Here is a 24292-nt window from a genome sequence, read left to right as displayed (position 1 = left end):
GAGCGAGAGAGACAGAGAGAGACAGAGAGACAGAGATGGGGGAGCCTATGCAATCCCAAAGGTCATCATGAAATGTATGCTCTGAACAAAGATGAACAGGGACTTTTATTAAGTCTCAGTTTTGCTTATAAGTATATTTAAGAAAGCAAATAAAATATAAAGGATTTAGCAGTGTCAAAGTGGCAACAAAATACCCTTTATTATCAGTGCTACATCATCATCATCATCATGAGGAGGAGGGTCTTTCATGCCATATTGTCATTCAATATCCAAACACATACAATCACTGCAGACAATCATCAATATATCTAATGCAACCTTTATAGAATGTTTTGTAGACTAGCCTGACATGGTGTTACAGGCTCATAATATTTCCAGTGCAGAGGTGAGGTGAGAGCATAGATAGTTTAAAGACAGTCAGGGTTACAAACTGCCTAGACAGCCTAGACAGCTTAGCAAAAACCTATCATCCCTCCCTTCCTTCCTCCCTCCCAAAAAAAAGGCAAAAAGGGGTGGGATCTGTTTATAATGACATTCAAACTATCTTCCTGTAGAAGGAACATTATTAATGGTAGATAGTGTGATCCCAGACTGACAACATATAAAGTACATTAATTATCTTTAATTTTGTCTTGGGCTCTGGGCAAAATACAGAGGGAAATCAAAGAAAACTTTGCTTTCTCTTTCTTAGGAGCATGGCTGGTACTCAGGCAAGGCTTTCAAATGCTCAAACTTTTGATTTCTTTTTTTCATTTTGTCCTCTGCAGTCCCAATCTAGAACCTAATGCCTTTCTTAGGCCCTGTATGTCCCTACAACGGGGTAGCCCTAGATCCTCCAATTCCTCCTGCCACTATGAATCCTATTATGCTCCCTGATCTTAAGCCACAACCTCAATGTGCCACAAGAAAAACTTCCTGACTTCAAGAAGATATAAGAGGGAGAAATGGGGGGTTGCCGCCGCCGCTGCCGCCATCGTGCCAGCCCCACGGGTCTCAGAGGTGGGTGACTCCAGGATGGGAGACAAGCCAGTTTGGGAGCAGACTGGATCCAGCTTTATTCAGCATTACTACCAGTTATTTGATAACGACAGAACCCAACTAGGCACAATTTATATTGATGCATCATGCCTTACGTGGGAAGGACAGCAGTTCCAGGGGAAAGCTGCCATTGTGAAGAAGCTATCTAGCCTTCCGTTCCAGAAAATTCAGCATAGCATCACGGCGCAGGACCACCAGCCTACACCAGATAGCTGCATCATCAGCATGCTCCAAATATCATACACAAACGAGCAGGGCCGAGGCGGGAGCGGGTGCAGGGCACTTCTGTCACCACGGTGTTGTGCATGATGTTTGGATGCTAGACTAGTAGCATCTGACAGGAAGTTTGTGTTGTACCAGCGCATGCCTTGGAAAGACTTAAGTAATGCAAACGATGGTCGGGTTTTGTTTTTGTTTTATTTTTTATTTTGTTTTGTTTTTTAATCTACTGACAAGTTGCTCTAGTAACTCAAAGAAGTTAAGGAGAAAGCAGCTGCCTCACCAACCGCCCAGATATTGATTTGTTCAGATGTTTCAATGCCTCATGATACAATAAAACCACAAAAATTTTCTTAACAAAAAAAAAAAAAAAGGGAGAAATGGAATTGTATGGTTTTATTTGATAAACACCTAGGTTTAGTTACTTCATTATTGATATTTTTTAAAAAACATTTATAAAATGATTTTTCTTAAGCAATATATAAAATAGTTCTTTTTAAAACAGACTAAGGATTATTTACTTATTGTGTCTTTCTTCAAATTTGTGTATTCTAATTACCAATAGAAATTATCTTTATATATTTTATCCTCATAATTTCCTTTTAAAAAAAGAAAAAGACTAACACAGAACACTACCATTTCTTCAGCATGGCTTAATGAAAGCAGAATCAGGCTCCCTGAGATGAGAACTTGGAAGAGTACAGAAAACCAGGGCTAACTCAGGGCCTAGAAATAACAAACTCCAAGGACTCTCAGAACTTGACAGGCTAGGAAAGATCGTCTACAATCTTACTAACCTCTCAATTTTTGATTCTCTCTTTAATGATCTCTCTTCTATTTATTTGATTTATTTATTATTTATTTGATTCTCTCATCTGTCTTTGTGCATGGCTAAAGACTCACAACCTACCAGCAAAGCACTCAAGTCTACAGATGTGCCTCTCTTTGTCTCTAAACAAATCTTCTAAGTACATTTTCAGACCTAGCAATTGAAAGCACCAGACTACAAAACAAAACAAAAATTCCCTTCAACAGTCAGAGACAAAAATCTACGTTACACAGACAAAATTCTCCATATCTAATTAAGGCATAAAACCACAGTGTCTCAGAAAAGCAGACCTAGACTTCCTGTTTCATAAGACATGATTCTGACAGCAGAGACACGTGTCCTTGCTTTGGCATCAGTGAACACTGCCACAGAGGACAAGAGAAGGAAGGCTTATGCAGCCTCTCTAACTCTAGTATTTCACTCAAGAAAACAAGGCTATTTCTAAACCCTGAGGTCATCTGAGGCGCTGACATACTTTGCATTCTTGGGGTTTTTTTTTTGTTTTGTTTTGTTTTTTTGTTTTCAGCAATTCTAAAGGATTGCCAGACTGCAGTTAGTCTCATTATGAATTTAACCAGACCATATCTTCTTAGCAGAAAATTCCAGAAAAAATTAAGTAACAGACTTACTTTTACAATTCCAATTATCTATAAAATGTTATTTTATATCATTTAATGACTTATAAACTCACTAATAGTTTATAAAAGATTGTGACACTGTTAATCTATTTACAACTTAGAACAAAAGGTTCTCCCTTCCCTCCATTCTCTAAAAAGCTTAAGATTCTATAACCATTTTTTTAAATTTTGTACATCTTTTACTTAAATCATGAATGTAACTAACTCACTTGTATCAATTAGCACTGTTAACAAAAGCATTTTCCATCATGTTACAGATCAACAGGTCATGTGGAGGCATCAATCAAACACTAGCCTTTTTTTTTTAAGTCTGCTGTTATAAAGACTTCAAAAACATAAATTTCAGGTACAGACAAGAACACTGCAGAAGATCTAAATAGGTATTTTAGAATATGTACAGTTTACATAATTTATCACTAAGTTAGCATGATATACAAATATTAGCAGTAGTTACCATTGGGTTTGAAAAGTGCTTCAAATACAGCAATGTTAAGATTACATTCTTTCATCTCTGAGTCCAGCTCATTTTAGACTATCTACACTCTGAAACACTTCTTCAGACATTCAAAACACAGGACTAAGAGGTTTAATCCTCCAACACAGTAATGCCAAATAAGATATGGAAAGGATCCTATGAACAGCACACTGCAAGGTACAGTGTAAAGATGACCAAGGTTATCTGTCAGGTCCCATAGGCTTTAAGTCACAGCGCCAGAATCTGAACCCGCACAATGTGACTGTGAAGCCGTATGGCCATCACAACTCTGTCTTCTATAAATGGGGGTTCAGGTTCTACTGCTTGTACTATCCGACTAAAAAAAAAAAATGAGACTAATTATTCTCTACTACTTCTCATTCCCAACACAGATGCTCCTATGAGAAATGTACAATTCGTTACCATGTAGGACACAAGGAACTAGCTTGACAACCTTTGAGGAAAGGGTAGTGGAACTCTTCTAGAACTTGAAATAGCCAAGAAGAAGTGTAATCACTTACCATTTCCAGGAACACTGAGCTTGTATCAGAAATTGTAATTACATCTGCAGCTATAATCCCTAAACTAAAATTAGTAATTTGGAATTTAAAAAATTATTTTACAAAGCCTTATCAATGCCAATAATCTTCATTCAAAAGAGCTGTGTGCAGCACAGCAATGCAGGACCTACTACCATGCACAGCACAGCAATGCAGGACCTACTACCATGCACAATAGACTTGTTCAGAAAGGGATGGTCCTGGATCCAGTCTTGGCTGATCTCTCTCATGCTTAACCTGTTCGACACAAGAGACACACTGCTAAAATAAAACATAGCTAAACAAATAACGTGCAGGCTTGTACTTTCACTCTGCCTTCCCCCTATATCTTGTACTTAGTGAACACATCAATAACAAGTGGGGTGATTAATAATGCCCATATTGCATATATACATGCAAATGCACTCAACACTAGAACATGGTTTCTAGTCTTAAAACTTATTATACCAATTAATATACATGAAATCTAGGAACACAGGTAGTTGTAAACAATTCATTACATTGACTTTTAGTAAATATATTAAGTCTCTTCCCAGTAATAACATTTATTTTTATAGCAAAAAACTATGAATAACAAGGAAATGTTAGATAAATAAATCATTATTTATATTAGCTGTACTACCCAATTTAAATCTGTGCTTTTGATGCTCCAAATATATTATCAAGAATATGATTTGAAAGAAGAAAATTATTTACTTATGACAAAGGAAGCACCACAAACGAAAAGTCCCAACAGAATAATTTAATTGTGTTTCTGTTATATGAGTGATTTACGGTAGAAGCTCAAAATTCTCAAATGTGCAAAGTATTTCCATGTGCTTAGGACAAGAACTAGCCAAAACAAACAAGGCCGCAGAACTTTACTGTTTTATTCCCCCGCCATCTGCCACCCCCCTCTTTTCTTGCCTTTGCCTGCCTATCGTTCACAGTGACACTTACAGGAGTAAAGCAGCCGACCACCTCCAGCTGGGAGCTGGAGCTCTAGACACTGCAAGGCAGTGACACTGCCCAGTGTTTGCTGACAGAAACAGCTACAGAGAGTGTGCATTTCTTAACGCAGTGTTAAATACATTGATCTCAGACTAGTATTAATATTATCATTCAGTATTCATTAAAATAAAATGTGTAATTAAGATGATACAGACCCATAAGAAAAGCTAAAGCTTCTGATCACTGTCAACCTTACTGTCAAGTCTTACACCTGGCGGCGACCGGCTTTATTTTTATCTGACATAGAAAAGGACTCCATGAGTCCAAAATACCGCAAGGCAGGAGAAAAGAGAATTAAACAATAGCATAAAATGCCTCACAACACGAACTGAGACAGCATGTGCTCAGACAAAACCGTCACTAGCATTTCCTGTTCTCACTAGCAACAGTGCTGAAATTGTCCCTTCTCAAAGAGCTATTACTGAATCCCAGGGCCGTGAGGCTTGAGGAAAAGGCATCAAATAAGATGAATTTAGTCTCCAAGTCTAAATGTAATAAAATGTTTAAACTGCCTGCTCGTACTGAAGCCTCAAGCACATGACAGAATCGTACAAGTTGAAGCAGTGATGGGGCTACAGACACACCTCATCAACATGTGCTGTTATCAGTATGCTTTGTCAAGTATTTTGCTTTTCTTAAAAATTATCTCTTAGGTTTAAAGGAGTTTGTATAAATTACTGTTATTTCTTTGTTACATGTTTTGCAGGGTTTTCCAATGAAATCACTTTTCATTTATATGTAGTTGATAAAACCCAACTGAAAATAGATTTAAGTTATTCAGATATACCAAAGCAAGATGACGGCTCACAGCAAAGGAAATGACAGATCAAAGCCAATGTGTCAGCTTTTCCAAACAGGAAAGTCAGTAAGTTGTCATCAGAAGGGAACTATAAAGCAAGTGGCAAGAAGACTTTTACAAAACAATGTCCCCAATAGCTAGAGAACACACAGTCTTCTCTTTAGTAGATGGAACATTATTATATTAGGCCACAAAACAAGTCTCAGCATATCTAAGCAATGAAAACCACACCATACATCTTCCCTAATAAATTACCAAAGGAACTTCAAAAACTGCAAAGACACTGAGCAATGTGCTCCTGAGCACAGTGGATCAGGGAAAGAAAGAAGGGAAATTTTAAAACTTCTTGAAGTAAATGAAAAACAGATATGCAACATATAGATACCTATGGGATATAGCAAAAGGCCACACTAACAGGTAAGTTTAACATCAGAAATGCTTATTAAAAAATTGGGCTGGAGAGATGGCTCAGAGGTTAAGAGCACTGACTGCTCTTCCAAAGGTCTTGAGTTCAATTCCCAGCAACCACATGGTGGCTCACAAACATCCATAATGAGATCTGACACCCTCTTCTGGAGTGTCTGAAGACAGCTACAGTGTATATATATATATAATAAATCTTTTTTTTTTAATCTAGAAAAAAAGACTCAAAAGACTTTTATTTAAAAAACAAATAATATGGCTGGTCATGATAGCACATGCCTTTAAACCTCGCTCTCTGGAGGGAGAGGCAGGAGATCTCTGAGTTCGAGGCCAGCCTGGTCTACGGATTACGTTCCAGAACATTTAGGGCTACACAGAGAAACCTAGTCTCTACAAAACAAAAAAACAAACACACAACAACAACAAAATTAATAATACAAGTAAGGGACTAGAAAGGCAAAACCAAACACAAAACTGATGGCATAAATGGAGAACAAATATCTTCAATCTATCCATACATAATATAAGACAGTCAAGCCAACAGTGAAAACCAGTAGTAAATGACCTGACTAGAAATGATACAGACAGATATCTCTCTTGAATATACAACTAACCACCATGTAAGCGAGAAGGGCCCCGCAGCACAAACCATCAGGCCTTTCTGGTCAAAACCACGATGAGATGCAGAGTAGCTATCATCAAATGCCAGGTGCTGGCCACAGGCAAAGGCGGCAGCTCTCAGACAACTGGTGTGGGTGCAAACCAGCATGGCCACTATCAAAAGCAGCAGGAAAGTTCCTCAAAACACTACAAAGAGAACTAATGGACGCAGATGTTAAGTCTACTACGGGATAAATGTCTTAGGGTAAGAAGATGAGTGTGTCAAAGAGGTGTCTGAATACCTGTTTATTACAGGACTTTTCCCTATGGCCATGACAGCCAATCAGCCTGCATACCCACCCACAGGAAAATGGATACAAGAAAATGTGGTAAATATTCACAATAGAATATCAGCTGTGCAAACATATGGTATTCAGTCTCTCAGCAGCATGAATAGAACTTGAGGACATTATGTAACTGATCCAATATATGCAGAGGGTGGTTAGCTGAAGGGAGAGGAGGTGGAGAGAAGGGGGTTAGCAGGTTCAAGGTACAGCTGTAAAGGAAGAACATGGCTAATGTCCTACTGCATGCAGATAACTCTAGCCAAGAACACAAGCACAAGTAGGATGGGCTATGAGATGTTCCCAAGAGAAGGAAGTGATAAATATTTAAAAAATGGAAATACCACTTATTCTACTTCATCATTCTACTAAAAGAATCATATTATAACTCATAACAAGTAATACATCATTATCTATATACATATATACACATATATATATGCACCTCATGTTATTTATATATGGGCATGTGAAGAATGCATATATATATATATATGCATGTATAAAACAAAATTAATACTAATGCCAAAGAAGTGTGCAAAGAGATTGTAAATATCACTAAACTGGAGTAAATTCCAAAACCATATTGAGATGCCACTAATACCTATTTAACCCAGCTAAAATACATTTTAAACATACAAGCCTGAGTGCTAGCAAGGTTGCAAGGCTAACAGAATTCACAGGGCGGAAACAAACTGAGAACAGTAACTACTGCCTTAACTGGGATGGACATCTACTAAGGGAGCGCAGAGTTCTGTCCGTTTCATCCCCCACCTGCCCATTTTCTGTCCCTTGACCATCATGTCTCATAAGCCAAATCTCAACAGCACTTCTTAGTAAGGACTGCTTTCTTTAAACGACATAGGATGTATTAATATCACCTGTATTTGTATATATAAAACTGATTATGAATATGTAACACTATTTAAGTACTACATTCTTATAATTAGATAAAGCTAAGTGACAATAAGAACTTCTACCCCCAAGACCCTTATAATCTAGTAACTAGCATAAACTTCAACACACAAAGTAAGCAAGTTTAAGAATCCATAAAAAGTCACTGGGTGTGAGGTGAGAAATGAAGAGATTTATGAGAGAAAAAAGAAAACTATGCGTATATTTGCAGATGGAACCCGGTGGTTGGGGGTGGGTAAGCAGAGGCTTCTGTAAGTGCTTTGCCACCAACCCTGATAGCCTGAGGCCACTCCTCAAACCTCACAGGGGAGAGAGCGAGAAGCGACTTCTGCAAGTCCTCTTCTGTCCCCCTTAGGAAAGCTCTCTGTGGCACACGTAGAACATCAAGGCACTATAAAAACAGAAACAAGCCTTTTCTCTACAACTATGCTAAAAATGATTAAAAACTAACTTAAAGTAAGAGACACATTCCACCAGAGAGGAAAGGGGAGGAAGGGAGGGAGGGATAGGAGGAGGGAGGGGCAGAGATCTGTACAGACCATTCTCAACCCCAAAATGATCACATAAACAGTGGGCATCTCTACTAGCAAACAATCATGAGAATTTAGGAATAGTGCTCTCAGGAAATCTGACCTTTTAGAACTTGGTATCTATGACAGTCTTCAATACTGCTGGCCAAAGCCAGGGTGTGATACCTATCTGTTATCTTGCCTGAAGAGCCACATGCTCCAGTGAAACTGGTTAAGGCACTCCGTGATGACCTGAGATGGAAGCTTCTTCACCTCTCCTGAGAAGGTGTGCTGCTGAGCCAGTGGTGGCTCTATTTCCTAATCTCACCAAGGAAACACAGATAGACATACAAAGGCCTTCCTCAGGTTGCATTTATTACATTTACTAATTAGTGATTGTTCTTCTAGGATTTTTAAAGCTGACCTTAACAAATATAGCTGTACCTTGTTATCTGTGGGGCATTGATTTTACCAAAATCCAAGAACATTCAAGACCCTTAAAATAAAATGGCACATCTTCCCAGTGAATGGTGGTGAAGCTAGACTCATGGCTACTGCATGATACTGACAGACAAGTGCTCAGCCATAAATAAGTAAGGCACTTACAGAATCCCCTCTAAGACTCAGTAAACACAGCAGAAGAGGAGGCAAGAAGAATGGAAGCTGAAAAATAACAAGAATGGCTGTGAAATGTCATCTTCTGCTCAGAGGTCTCAATGACAACCAAATATGACTAATTCTTCCTAAACCTCAGTTAGTGTTTTCACAAGCATTTAAGAATATCCCAACCATAAAGACAAAGACGCTTCAAAGTATTTTTGTATCTTTGGGCTCCATTAATATTAACATAATGTATAACATTCATTCACTCACGTAGAACATTTCATTACACCCTGTCATATTCTTAGTGTTAGCATTGCAAAGTTTATACGTCAAACACAGAAATAACATAGAAATAAGCATTTAAAGAGTTTAACAGTATAAAATAATGACGTGTGGGTAAGAAAAAGATACTTTGGATAGGACCATCAAAAATTCAGTGTGGCTGGGTGCAGTGTCTCACTCCCGCAATGAAAACTCTTTGGAAACCAAATTTGATTTAAGATCATCTCCCATTAAATCGAGAGCACAAGGTCAGCTTGGGCTACTTAAGATGATGTCTCAAAAAGTGAAGATAGGAAGAAAGTTCCCCTGAACTGACGCTAATGAGCAAGCATGGCAGAGGAGGCACTCTGTTGACAGAACTTTTGTTTGTAAACCAGTTACTTCTTACAGAGGCTCTATTGTTTCTGTTTCCTCTGCTGGGATTTTTCCATGGCTAACTCACTTTCATCATGAACTTATTATTATAAATGTCACTTTCCAGATATGAGAAGAATGAATGACTAACATTCTGCATTTTCTTTTCTAGGTAAACTGGAGAGACAACAAAATATTAAACAAGAAAGTTATCAACTTTTTCAATGTTGCTTGTTTGTCATCATCCTTCATTTGGGGAACCACCTAAAAGGTTTATAAAATAGACCATAGGGGCTGGTGAGATGGCTCAGTGGGTAAGAGCACCCGACTGCTCTTCCAAAGGTCCAGAGTTCAAATCCCAGCAACCACATGGTGGGTCACAACCATCTGTAATGAGATATGACTCCCTCTTCTGGAGTGTCTGAAGACAGCTACAATGTACTTACATATAATAAATAAATAAATAAATCTTTAAAAATAAATAAATAAATAAATAAATAAATAAATAAAATAAAATAAAATAAAATAGACCATAGGTGCTCAGACTAGAGATCCACTGACGGCAAGGAGCCTAGAATGGCTGAGATGAAGAACAGGTTGGGGGGGGGGGGCTGGATAAATTCTGAATCAGAGACAAACCATCATTGAGATACTCAGGTTGCTACAGGTAGCAGGTGGGAAAAAATGAACTTGCAAGAAAGTTAAGATGAGCTCTGTGTCCTCTACTTAGACTGTCATCTCTAATTATATGCACCAAGAAAGAAAGATAACTGGAAATAGTAGTAACAGACACATAATTCCTAAAACTAAGGTAGTGATTTATCACATGCAAAGGTAAGAACAAATAGTCTATATGTTTTAGAGTTAAGAGTACTGTCTCCAATGAGAAGCATACATGGTAACCTTTTTCAGCCATTTGTGCTTGCATTCCCATAATGCTCTACTTTCAACAAGGGATGGAAATATTTCTGGGTATGTGGCTGCTTTGTATCATCCAAAAAATGACTGAACTAATTTTTCAGCTTCTGCCACCTCCGTATAGAGTGCCCTCAAGAACAGCTTTTAAATACTTACTCATGAGCATATAATGACATATAACTGTCAACCAAAAAGCTGCAAATCCCATCCACTTAAGCTTTGGGGGGTTGGGCAGCACATGGAAGAGTGGATTCTTAACTGCCAAGTTCTTACACACTTCATTAGAGAGGACTCATTGATACACTATAAAATGGACGTTGCTATAAGTGTTTGAATACTGTCTTTAGAATTCACGTCAGAGAAGTAACTCCAATAACTAGTCTACATATTTATTTTTATTCCATCTTTGAGGTAACATCTCATGTAACCCAGGTTGGCTTCAAACTCACTAAGGAGTCAAGGATGACCTTGAGTTTCCAATCATTCCTCCTTGACTCCCTGTCTTAGTCAGGGTTTCTATTCCTGCACAACATCATGGCCAAGAAGCAAGTTGGGGAGGAAAGGGTTTATTCGGCTTACACTTCCATACTGCTGTTCATCACCAAAGGAAGTCAGGACTGGAACTCACTCAGGTCAGGAAGCAGGAGCTGAAGCAGAGGCCACGGAGGGATGTTCCTTACTGGCTTGCTTCTCCTGGCTTGCTCAGCCTGCTTTCTTATAGAACCCAAGACTACCAGCCCAGAGGTGGTCCCACCCACAAGGGGCCTTTCCCCCTTGATCACTAACTGAGAAAATACCTTACAGCTGGATCTCATGGAGGCATTTCCTCAACTGAAGCTCCTTTCTCTGTGATAACTCTAGCTGTGTCAAGTTGACACAAAACTAGCCAGTACAACTGACCCCTTGTCAACTTGACACACAAACACATCATTAGTAAGCCTCAACCCTTACATTCTTATTCATCCCCAAGGTCTAAATAACTTTAAACGTCCCACAGTCTTTACATATTCTTAAATTTTCAATCTCTTTAAAATAATAATCTCTTTTAAAATCCAAAGTCTTTTTATAATTAAAAGTCTCTTAACTGTGGGCTCCACTAAAATAGTTTCTTCCTTCAAGAGGGAAAATATCAGGGCACAGCCACAAATCAAAAGCAAAAATCAATCTCCAATCGTCCAATGTCTGGGATCCAACTCACAATCTTCTGGGCTCCTTCAAGGGCTTGGGTCACTTCTCTAGCCATGCCCCTTGTAGCACACACACAAGTCGTCCTCTAGGCTCCAGATGCCTGTACTCCACTGCTGCTGCTGCTCTTGGTGGTCATCTCATGGTACTGGCATCTCCAAAACACTGCATGACCCCTTCAGCCCTGGGCCGTCAATTGCAACTGAGGATGCACCTTCACCAATGGCCTTCCATGGCCTCTCACAGTGCTGAGCCTCAGCTGCTCTGTGTGACACCTTCATGCCTTATAAACCAGTACCACCTGGGTGACTCTTACACATTACCAAGTCCAACCACAGGACAAGGTACAACCTTGGCTATCTCTGGAACACAGCCTCTGTGTTTTCAGAAAACATTTCCCAGAAGATGTCACCTCAACAATGCTGGTCTCTTCTTAATCACCGCTAATTTCTTAGCTCCAGCTAACCAGCATCTATAGTCCCAGCAATGCAAAGTTTTTGCTTTAGTAGTTCTGGTATCTTGTTAATCACAGCTGATTCTTCAGCCCCAGCTAACCAGAACCACAGAATCTTCACAACCAAAGTAACAATGGCCCTGCAAAAACTCTTTAATTTTCCCTCTGAAATTTCACAAGCCAGGCCTCCATCTTCTGCACTGTTGTCAACATTATCTTCCAAGCTTCTACACAACATCTAACAGAGCTCTTTACACCCGAATGGATCTTCTAGCCCAAAGTTCCAAAGTCCTTCCACAGTCCTCCCCAAAATATGGTCAGGTTGTCACAGCAATACCCCACTCCCAGTACCAACTTCTGTCTTAGGGTTTTACTGCTGCGAACAGACACCATGACCAAGGCAAGTCTTATAAAAAAAAAACAACATTTAATTGGGGCTGGCTTACAGGTTCAGAGGTTCAGTCTATCATCATCAAGGTGGGAGCATGGCAGTATCCAGGCAGGCATGGCGCAGGAGGAGCTGAGAGTTCTATGTCTTCATCCAAAAGCTGCTAGTGGAAGATGGACTTCCAGGCAACTAGGGTGAGGATCTTATACCCACACCCACAGTGACATACCCATCCCAACCAGGTCACACCTATTCCAACAAGGCCACACCTTCAGATGGTGCCACTCCCTGGTACAAGGATATACAACCCATCCCACTCCCTAAGTGTTGAAATTGCCTGTGTGCAGTACTAAGCACCATTATTGGTGCTTGAGACTTGTGCTTATCAGCAAGTACAATATCCTCTCAGCTAGCCCTGTTTTACACAATTCTATTACTGCTTCTTTTATGGATCCTTGACGTTACATTAGATATTTAGTTTGGGTGTAGGTGTGGATTGTAGAGGGTTTGACCTGATGCTGACTGTACTCTAATGTTAATACTGGTCCCTCAAGACCTGGTTGCCCCAGAGACAGAGTCCACACATAGACCCAAGTGACACTACGTGACCTTGCCCCCAAGTTATTTCTGACTGGTGAATAAAGATGCCAACAGCCAATAGATGGGTAGAAGAGACACAGATGGGGTTTAGGGTTCTTGGGCTTCGGGGTTGGAGGAGAACTACGAGAGGGAGAAGCCGCCATGGGTTAGGTGAGTCATAAAATGTAGCCCTGAGGGCTGACCAATTGGAGTTAAGGGCAGCCCAGATGAAGCATAGGAAGCAATAACTCGGGGTCACTGATAGGAAAGTAGATTCTAATGCATAGTGAGTAGATATCTGCCCACCTCTTGTGCTGTTTGAAGCTTATTATAAATAATTAAAGTTGTGTGTCCTTTGTCTGGGAACTGAATGAACAAGGCAGGATAGAAACCTTGGATTGAGATTAAAATTTTCTACAACAGTGAATGCATCGTGTACATATAGAAGACAATCTCTGGCATCATTCCTCAAAGACCTCCCACTTTGACATTTTAAGATAGGGGTCTCTCGTTGGCCTGTGCATTACTAACAGGGCTATGCTGGCTGTTTAGCCAGGCCAAAGAATTCACTTGTTTCTGCCAGCCAGCACTGGGATCACAAGCACACACCACCATGCCTAAATCCTGAGGGCTGAGCTCAGGACCTCATGCTTGCATGACATGTACTTTGCCAATTGAACCATCACTCCAATATGCTACTTTAGATAATTTTAAAAAGCAATATAAACTAGCTTAAGGGTGAAAAAAAATATTCATTTACCACAATGTCAAAGTGACAAACATTTATAGTCTCTATAGGTCACTAAAAGTTTTAGAGATTTTCTTTAAGATAAACTCTGGTACAATTCTGATCAACTATCTATTCACCTGTTCTCTATTCTAGCAGCCACACAAGAGTTAGGGAATGCTTATTAGGTGATATTTATAGATGAAATAAGGAAGGAAGATAAGCTGACAATTTAAACATGATGACTGAAGGCCTTAATATAAAAACATGTTCATGGGTAATTAATACTGGGACAGTGGTGGTGTAAGAAAATAATTACAAAGAACTAAGACAAGAAATTCTATTTGCTAAAATCTTATAATTAGACACTAAAACCAATTCACAAGAAGCTATGGATCTGTATGTCTTAATTGGTGGAGGGTTCTATTTTAAAGTGAAACATTTTAAGAAAAAAAGGTAAAAATATAAAAATTCTACATAGCAAATATATTAATAAATACTAGATACATATAGAATATATTATATTTCATATATATACTATATTATGAAAACAAAATATTACAGAATTCAAAAGAATGCTAATTTGTTTCATACTTAGAGAATACTATATAAATGTGAAGGAGCAGTTAAGGAACACATTATTCAATCCTCAGAACAATCTTAAAAAGAAGCCAATGACTTTATAGATGAGAAGAATAAAAATAGACAAATTGGTCAAGATCATACATCAATAAAGTTAGAAGCAACATTTAAATGCAAGTCTAATTCCAAGTCAATATGTAACAACAGGATGCAGACAGTTAGGGAATGAAAGCGATTAGTCATCTGTATAATCAGCTACACTATCACTGATATAACTACCTCATTCACTGAGAGCTTCCCCTCAGCCAGGGGTGATGTTGGCCATTTCTTCCCATTACCTCCTTAACATCCTTGGTAATATGAAACACTTGTTGTCACTGCCATGTTACAGATGAGGAGACAAACTTGGCTTTACAGTCCAAATCTTTAACTACAATTTCACCATGTGTAATACTGTTGGAACTTTTAAAATACATTTAATCATCTGAAAACCATATAATTTTATTATAGCTATATCTCAAGACTCTAGATGTGAAACATATAAAAGTTATTATAACAATGTGAACAAGTCACAGGCCAGTGGCATGATTCAGTGGCTTACTGCTAAGCTTGTTGATTGACACTTGATCCCCAGAACCTACATGACTCCTACAAGTTGTCCTTTGACCTTCACAATGCACCCTAACAGTCACAGACAGAAACAGACACAGACACACAGACACTGAATACACTTATTTAGAAAGTTATAAAAAATAAAACTACTAATTCATATACAACTACAGCAAAAATCTTCATAAACATATCCTTACTTTTGAATTGCTTTAAATGTTTTTTAAATATTTATTTATTATTATATGTAAGTATACTGTTCTTACATATAATAATATTCTGTTCTCAGACACACCAGAAAAGGGTGTCAGATCTCATTACAGATGGTTATGAGCCACCATGTGGTTGCTGGGAATTGAACTCAGGACCTTCGGAAGAGCAGTCAGTGCTCTTCTTAACCGCTGAGCCATCTCTCCAGCCCCGCTTTAAATGTTTTAATTCACCCTTAAAGAGTATGGAAATTAAAAAAGCTTTAAAAATATTTCTGAAACATATTTGTATAGAAAAAAACTGTCAGGAGAAAAGTAGAAATTAATCCACTGCTCCACTTTACACCAGTAGATAAAATGTTCCCTAAATATATATGTGTATGTGCTTTTCTTTGAAGAAGTGTTCAATACAACTACAAGTTTATAAATCAGGGAAAAGAGACCTTGGATGTAGCTCAGAGAAACAGCACTTGCCTAGCATGTACAAGACCCTACATCTCATCTCCAGTAGTACACCGCCTCCCCATACTAATCCTTATCGTTCTAACACAGTTTTGCATCATTTGAGAAGTACTGCTTTCCACTCTCTCTACACTACATGTGTCTATATTTCCAGACATCTAACCCAGAACATACCTGTTCTTAAATATCTAAATCATTCACTTTAGTGTAGAAAGCTCTACAGAATTTAAAAGCATAGTCCTGAAAACTATCTTTCAAATAAATAATTAAAACAAGGCTTCCCATTTTAATTCCTGTGGAAAACGTCACTGGCTTCATGGATCTGGGCTTCTCGAGCTGCATTTCCAGCTGGGTCGATCTGTCTTTATGCTGCGCCAGGAGCAGAGCAACAGGGAGGTCGGAGCTCTCCTGCAAGAAAGGTCAATACGAAACTTAAGACAGAATAAAAAGCAACAACGCTTTCAAAGTAGGCCTCTTCTGTAAGCATTTGATGTAAACCTAAAGATTCACTTTATATAGAACATGTTACAAAAGATATTAACATTCTGTAATAAAAAAAAAGACTGCTGTAGACTTATAAATCAAAATAACCTGCAAACAAGTATTTTATAAAATCTACATTAAAGAGACTATAGTAGGGTCCTATTTCATCTAGCCACCAACCCATTTATTAAAGAAAGAAAGCTAATCACAAAAAGAACAGGAGAAAGGGCTGTAACTTAGACCAGAGGTTTATCTGAGGCACATTCTTTTCACACATTTGAAATGGTTCCCATTAGATTTCACCTGAGGCTATTTGCAAATAATCCTCGTTCTGTTTTACACAATGGAACTATTTTAAGTTCTGCCACATGTGTATTTGTTTATTTTATCCTTCATTTTAAAATTTTAAATCAAATTTTAATCAAGTAACAAAATGATAAACATTTAATATCATACATCAATACTACCCAGGACCACTGTTTATACAAATCCGTAAATGCCCATATTTTGAGCAGCAAATTGCTTACCCTAATATGATCCTAACATGGAAACTGTTATTTATCCTGTTGAGCAATTACATGTTTGAGATGCTGGTAAAGCTAAGGTCTAAACTAAATGATACCTAGATTTCTACCTCTCTGAGCTGTCAGTTAAAGAAGAACCCAGAAACACATGCAGAGAAAGAGTACAAGAGTACATATTCTGTATGTAGAAACAAAGATAAAAAATAACCAAAACAGAAGAAAACCCACCACTCTTCTACTTCGTACACTAAAGTTAGCATGGGCAATTTATTGAGGGCATCTAAAAATAAAAAGAGAAAGGGATGCAGCTCAGTGATGCAGTGCTGTGCCTGGCATATCTGAAACTCTAGGTTCACTCCATGGGGCCAAAAAGCAGGGTATTGAGCATTAAAAATAGCTGTCACCCAGAATTTAATCCTCAAGAAACTCCTTCATTAACATCTCATAATATAAAGCAAGCATTACCACGGGTTCTCATTTTTCTTCCAACTTTAACCCATTAATAAATTTAGGCACAAATGTGGCTGATTAATACAATTAAAGTAACTGCTCTGAAGTTCCAGCATAGAAGCAGTAACAAACAACTCAATCTAACAGAACTGTGTGACGATAAACATGCACATCAAGACTAATTTTTTTAAATTACCTTTCTTTATTCCTCTGTGTGTGTGTGTGTGTGTGTGTGTGTGTGTGTGTGTGTGTGTGTGTGTGTGTGTGTGTGTGTGTGTGTGAAACAGATTATAGAGCATGTGCAAAGGTCAAAGCAGCCGTGCAGGAACTGGTCCTCTCCTTCCACAAGAGCATTAGAGTTTTATAGCATAGAAGGGCATGGTAATACAAGCTGATATAACAGGAAAAAATAGAGGTCTAGGCCAGCCTTGACTACATGGTGAGTTCAAGGCCAACCTGGACTACATGAGATACTGTCTTAGAAAACAAACCCAAAATTACTTTATAACAAAATTATTTTTTCAAAAGCAGTATCACAAAAATGAAAACATATAAGGACTCAATTTTACTCATAAAATAAATCCTAATCCTAAACCTGGGTTTAGCAAGAATAAAGGTGAATAAAAACAACATAAGACTAGTCTTCAGTGCCTTCCTTTCATATCTCATAACAAAGCACTTGCACTGCATTGCTGTGTGTGTCTGCAACAAGTTTGAATCTCCATTAGGCATTTGTAATCAACTGTAACATTAAAGAAGACTTTAAATGGGCTATAGCCAAAAGTATCTTTTAAATCTATCTTTCTATGTGCACAAAGTGAAAAAATAAATAAAGAATATTCTTGGCTAAAAAGTTAAACCATTGGGTTAGGAAGATAGGGTCAGAGTGCTTGCCCAAAGGCCCGGGTACCTGAGTTTGATCCCCCAGAACACATATAAAACAGTAATAAACCAACTCCACAAACACATCATATACATATACGTGTGTGTGTGTGTGTATGTGTGTGTGTGTGTATTTACTAATATATATATATATATATTAGTAAAGTCATACCAAGGGCTGACGAGATGGTAACTCAGTGGTTACACGCACTTGCTGTTCATCCAGAGGACCTAACTTTTAGAAGTAAACACTTCTCATTTAAAAGTGTGAGCACATAATGAGTGACATACCTGTCGAGCCTAAGGACCTCTGCTTGGTTCCTAGCACCCACTCCAGGCTGCTCACAACTGCCTATAAGGCCAGTTCCAAGGAACCCAAAGCCCTCCTCTGGCTTTTGAGAGAACCTGAACTCCTATGCACATACCCAGAAACAGATAGGCACACATACACATAAATAATAAATCATTTTTAAAAGTTAAATAACTAGCTTCTAATTTATAATATTTGAGATGAATGCAAATACTTATACATATCTGATATTTATTCTAAAAAGCAAAACTGTATATATAAAAGTAAGACAACAGGGCTGGAGATATGACTCCGCAGTTGGGTTGCTTGCTGCTCTTCCAAGGAACCCAGCACTTACACTAGGTAGCTAACCCTTTTATATAAAGACACACACACACACACACACACACACACACAGTTTTTAGAAAACATATTAAAGCAACACAATGTGTTCCTTTTAAATAAGTTGCTAACCAAAACCAGTTTATTATAATCTTAGTATCTCATTCACATTAAAAGAACAGAATGTTTAAATGCCTTGATAGCTGAAATTTTGTAAAAATTAAGGATTCTAAGTATCAAACTTTAATATCAGGCCACAGAATTTACTTTAAACCTTCTATTTCTGCACTCTAAATGCTGGAGCCTGAAGGCCTTTATGAGTGTTAAAACAGAACTAAGCATGGGTTGTGGTGACAAGCATGTCTCTAGAGCAGAACAAGCCTGCGAAGCAAGCTCTGGGGAATCGAGCATGCAGGTCCAGTTTTGAGGTTACTTCTGTGTTCTGAGACTCACACTTCACTGTGGAAGGCTGCATAGACCATATAATTGCCTAGAGGCACACTATTTAATATTTAAAGAAAATTTTAATAAGACTGCCTGTAATACTCATTAAAAGCTTTATAATGACCATTTTTAAAGATTATTTTAACTGACTTTAAGCAAGCCATCTGGCAAACAATATTCCTAATAAGAATCAGCTACTGCATTTGACAACAGCATTAACTCATAAAATTTAAGACATAAATGGAACAGAATTTTCAAACAGGAATATAAAAAGATTTAATAACACAGAACCTGATTAAAAATCTTTTTCCAAACTATTAAAAAAATGAATTTACAGTTAGGATTAAAATAAATGGACTTTTAGCCACCATTACGGCAAATGCAAAGCCATAAACATTCAGACCGTAACATTAAACCCTGCCACGTACATATCGTGTGCTTCCAGCGCTTTTCTGAAAAAGGCTAAAAAGTCACTTTGGGCATAAAGACCAAACTCGAAAAAACAAAGAAAGGAAAGAATTCCAGTAAGTCGTCCTTGCATTAAGTGACGCTCAGGGAATACTTCAAACACTGACCCTTTTAGACATACTTACAGGTGCCAATGCTAGCTTCCCTTTTTATAAAAATCTAACATGAAAACACATAGAAAAATAGTTTCACTTCATTAATACAGACCAATCAAGATAAAATAAATTTAATGAATTTAGTTTGTCAAGGATTGAAAGTAACAGAAAAAATTAACAAAGATTGAAATAATCTATAAAAAAATTTAAAAGTTGAAATCAAAAAACCAAAGTGCAGTGTTATTCTATAAACTATTATATACTGATTAAGTGTAGTCATGAATACAGTGAATTACTAAGAATTATTTAACCACCCTGTTACATGGTCTAAATAGTGAGGACAATGTGTGCAGTAATGACTTGCAGGTGAAGAAAACAGGAAGTGAGGAGGGAACTCACAAGAACCAGTATAAGCCCCAGATCACACACAACGGACGGCACCGGGAAGGACGTCTTACTTCACGCCTCACTGGATTTGAGGGAAGCTTGATGCCAACACAGCTCAAAGAGGCAGCAAGACTCAGTGCTGAGGACTGACAACTCCGGAAGTCCACCTGCGACAAGGCCTGATGGGAGGCTGTGCTGGAGGCTGTGCTGGGGAATGACTGCAGTGGCTGAGCACGCTATCTTCTGGCTCACAGGCTGAGACTTGACTTTAGAAGCAAATTTGTTCTATGCATTGGAAGTGGGAAGGGTCTCTCACTACATTGTTATTTATTTCGTCTGACTGCATATATGCGTGCTGTGTGAAAGGCAGTTCTCTCCTTCCAGCAGGTGGGTGTGAGGCTTGGGAACAAGCACCTTTCCCTGCTAGAGCATCTCACCAGCATTTACGATGGGCACTTTCTGCTTAAATAATCCTCTATTTTCTTACCCACATCTAATTTGAGATGTAACCTTACCTTTTATTTTACTTCTGGTTAACTATCTTAAAATGCTTTTTGAACAAAGGCACAATAGAAAATACATTTACATTTATTCTATCATAGAATTAACAACACAGCAATTAAGGCTGGAAGCATGTCAATACTCAAGAAATGTCTCGTGAAAAATGAATATATGGAGACAGCATAAAAAGGGGACAATGCAGAAAGACTTTCTCAGAAAGGAACATTTTCCAGCTTGTGATGTCATCAGTATCACAAATGGTTATAATAAGTATCAATAATAAAGTATAAATTCTATGAACTACATCTCAGACCACAGCCACTATGGCTATTTGTTAACAAAGTTGAATACAGAGCTAACTGCTAGAAAGTACTAATATTCTAATAACATTGCATCCAAATATGTTGTTTTTGATGCAAAAATATGATATGCAGTCACTACATCTCAACACATAATCAACATATTCGAAACCAGCTTGTTAGGAAACTATTAAGAGAAAATGCTCTAAAAACAATGTTTTAGTAAGCTTAGAGACATATCTAGTGAGTATTATTTATGTTAATCTTAGTTATGTTAATCTTTCATCTGAAAGTGAAATGAATATAGACAAAAGCTGAGAAGGGGAAGAAGGAAGAGAGAGGGAAAGGGAAAGAAGAGGAAAAGGAAAGTGAGGAGTAGGGAAGGGAGGAGGATGGAGGAAGAGGAAGAAGAAGAAGAGGAAGATGCAGGAGGAGGAGGAGGAAGCAGAGGAGGATGAAAAGGGTAGGAGTGTAATACAGTAGAGCTTCACTTTGGCAGCCTTCTTTAAGGTCCACAAACATGTCACGTCCACAAGCATCTACATTCCTTAGGATAAATCACTTTAAATCCTTATAGAAGTGGGAAAGATTTAAAAGTGAGCATGTGACTATAATTAAAAGTATAATTAAAATCATTACCATGATTCTATCACTTATCTCTCTTTGGAATAGAAATTGGGTATTAATTAATGTATTCTATACTAAATTCTAGAAGCATGTTCATTTTCTAGAGCAGACACTATAAATGAAGTGGCCATCATCGACCCACAGAGGGACAGAATCTGTACCCCATCCCCTGAGATGGCGCAGGTTCTGTCATCCTACAGCTCTAAGATACTGTAAACATGTCCAACTATACAACTGCAGAGGCCACGTGGGCAGCAAGGAGACCTGCAGAGGACAGGATTTCAAAAACTCACATGAATTGTTTAGATATCTTACATAGATGTCTTACTATGTATCCCTGGATGCCCTGGAACTCACTCTGTATACTAGGCTGGCCTCGAACTCACAGAGATCTACCTGCCTCTGCCTCCTGGGATTAAAGGTGAGTGCCACCATACCCAAGTGACTCACAGAATTGTTAAGCATAAATATTATATGGATGAGGGGTAGAGAAATAACTATCAGAATAAAAGTCAAGCTTGCTCAGCAAATAACGGCCCTGACTTGCCTCATAAGCCCAACTACCTGAGTTCAGAACCCAGGAAATGGTTGAAGGAGAGGACCAAGTCAACACCATTGTCCTCTGGCCACCCACATACACACCATGGCAGGCACATGCTCTCACCCAGTACCATCCTTGTGCACAACAATAATAAATAAAAATTTTTTTTAATTTAAAGTATTGGAAAAAATAGAAAGTAAACTAGAGCAGGAACACTCTGAACTGCTGTTAAACGCCGTCTGCAGAGTCCCTGGGAGCTTAGTCTCTAAGAGGTAACTGCATCGTGCTTACCAGCTCATCTAAAAAGGCCTGCTTGTTCTTCCTTTTCAGAGCCTGCTGCAGCTCTTCTTCCTTTTGTATGAACAGCCGTCGCTGCTCATGTTCTTGGCGTTCTACCTCCAATGCTTCCTCCAACTCCTCCTGCTCCCGCGTCTAAAAGACATTTCCATAGGAAAGGAATAAGTTCACCAGCCAATAGCAACCCTTTACCGTGGTCTTCTACTTTATTTACTAGAAGCATAAAGCATATTAACCACTTGGGCTTTAATAATGTAACAACTCTGTACAGAGCAACCAGGACACTTGTTATTTCATGTGAGCGTGCACTTACTATCCTAGGGGAGAACCGACACCAAACCAAGCACACTAAGCCCAGAGCAGAAACGGAACAACTAGTTAATAGTGGGTAGCAGGGGCGGGGCTGGGTTAATTTGTAATTATTATAGACAATTTAAAGTCATGCATTCATAGAACTTAACATGGCTTTTCTTAATTCATGTATTAGGCTAATTCTTCCTTCAACAAAACACCGAGTTTTTAAGGAGAAGACGGAGCTGCACTCTAACACTATAGCCTCATTATGTGCAAAATTAAACAAGGGCCACTGTATTCTGAGGACAGCAAACCCACACCTCAAGTGAACTCATTTTCAAAGCCATTTCAATTTCCTCTCCTCTCTGTTCTCCTTAAGTCAGCTGCTAAGTATTGTGAGCATGTCTCCTAATCACTTTTACCAATTCCTAAACCCCTGTTACATAAGTCAATATACTTCACACAAGCTTCTACGTTAAGAAGGGAATCCAACTTTATCCAGAAGGGTTAGTAAGAGCAAACATAGGAAGATAGAACTCCATGTTGTCGGAGTGCCTCCAATCAGCACATCAAGTGTGGCTACAGCATACACACTGTACATAGTAATGACAGTATTGATATGGGGATAAGTTTTCCTTGAGACTACAAGTAAAATTATAAACAGATTAAAGATCCACATCCTGGTACTAATAAATATAACTTTATTTTTGGTGAGGTACTCCAATCCTACAGAGATTTCACACTCTCTCATCTGTGGGTGTTAGTTGTGTGTGTATGTCTCATTTGCAATGCCCATAAGGGTCAGGACATTACTAAGAGGCCATGGGGAGGGGCTTTCAGAGAGTGAAGTGAGACTGCTCTGGCATGGAGAGTTCAAATGAAATAATGGACTAGTAATGGTTAAACTGGGAGTAAAAGGGCAGGGTAAAGGAGGTATAATGGAGAAGAATAAAAACACTAAAGACCTTTCAAAAAGATATATGGAAGCATACCACCACCTCCACCACCACCACCTCCTCCTCCTCCTCCTCCTCCTCCTCCTCTTCCTCCTCCTCCTCCTCCTCTTCCACCACCACCACCACCACCACCACCACCACCACAACAACTACAAAAGCTTTCTAAAATATAAAATATACATAAAGAGTTAAAATTAAATTATGCTATAACAGAATAATACCCCTAATAAACTTGAGAGATTAGAAAATAAAAACCCCAATTCCAGGTATGAGTTACTTCTTTTGGAATTATTGGCCAGTGAGAGTCCATAGACCTCCAAACAATACAGGCTATAGTCAATACTACTAGTTATCTTCCATAATTTAAAAGTGAGAAGGAGAGTCCTAAAATTAGGCCAGTATGGAACTAGGAACTCTATCCGACTACCCAGCCTTCATGGCCCTGGAAGGTGCTCTCTGCATGCTAGCGGAAGAGAAAGCAATCATCAGCCTGACTGCGGTGAACTCTGAGAGAGCCATGCCCACTGTGCAATAGTGACACAAACGTCATGAGAGTGACCAACCACTTTCTCACTGATTTAAGTCCTGCTCCATAAAATGAAATCCTTACTTGGCACCATTGTTGAATTTGTGGCTAGACAGGTAATAGGTCCTAAGAGAGAATCTACTACTATTATGCCACTAAATAGATATAATGTCAAAGCGTCTCTTAATGACTTAGT

General features: G+C 38.5%; 1 protein-coding gene and 1 pseudogene across 3 annotated transcripts in view; one reads left to right on the top strand and one right to left on the bottom strand.

Moving 5' to 3' along the window:
• The window catches only part of Mnat1 (menage a trois 1), a 161804-nt gene that overhangs the window by 69750 nt on the left and 67762 nt on the right, over positions 1-24292 (bottom strand). For all 3 annotated transcript variants that reach the window (XM_011244008.3, XM_006515526.3, NM_008612.2), the window contains 2 exons: positions 22315-22455; positions 15974-16099 (listed from right to left, as the gene is read on the bottom strand). In XM_011244008.3, the coding sequence (XP_011242310.1) occupies positions 15974-16099; positions 22315-22455 (267 nt within the window). The remainder of the gene's footprint in view (positions 1-15973; positions 16100-22314; positions 22456-24292) is intronic.
• Positions 950-1616, top strand: Gm51250 (predicted gene, 51250; annotated as a pseudogene).

This window comes from Mus musculus, chromosome 12 (genome assembly GCF_000001635.26).
Source record: "Mus musculus strain C57BL/6J chromosome 12, GRCm38.p6 C57BL/6J".
Lineage (NCBI taxonomy): Eukaryota > Metazoa > Chordata > Mammalia > Rodentia > Muridae > Mus > Mus musculus.
Note: the sequence above shows the minus strand (reverse complement) of the source record. Positions and strands in the feature narration are given on the sequence as shown.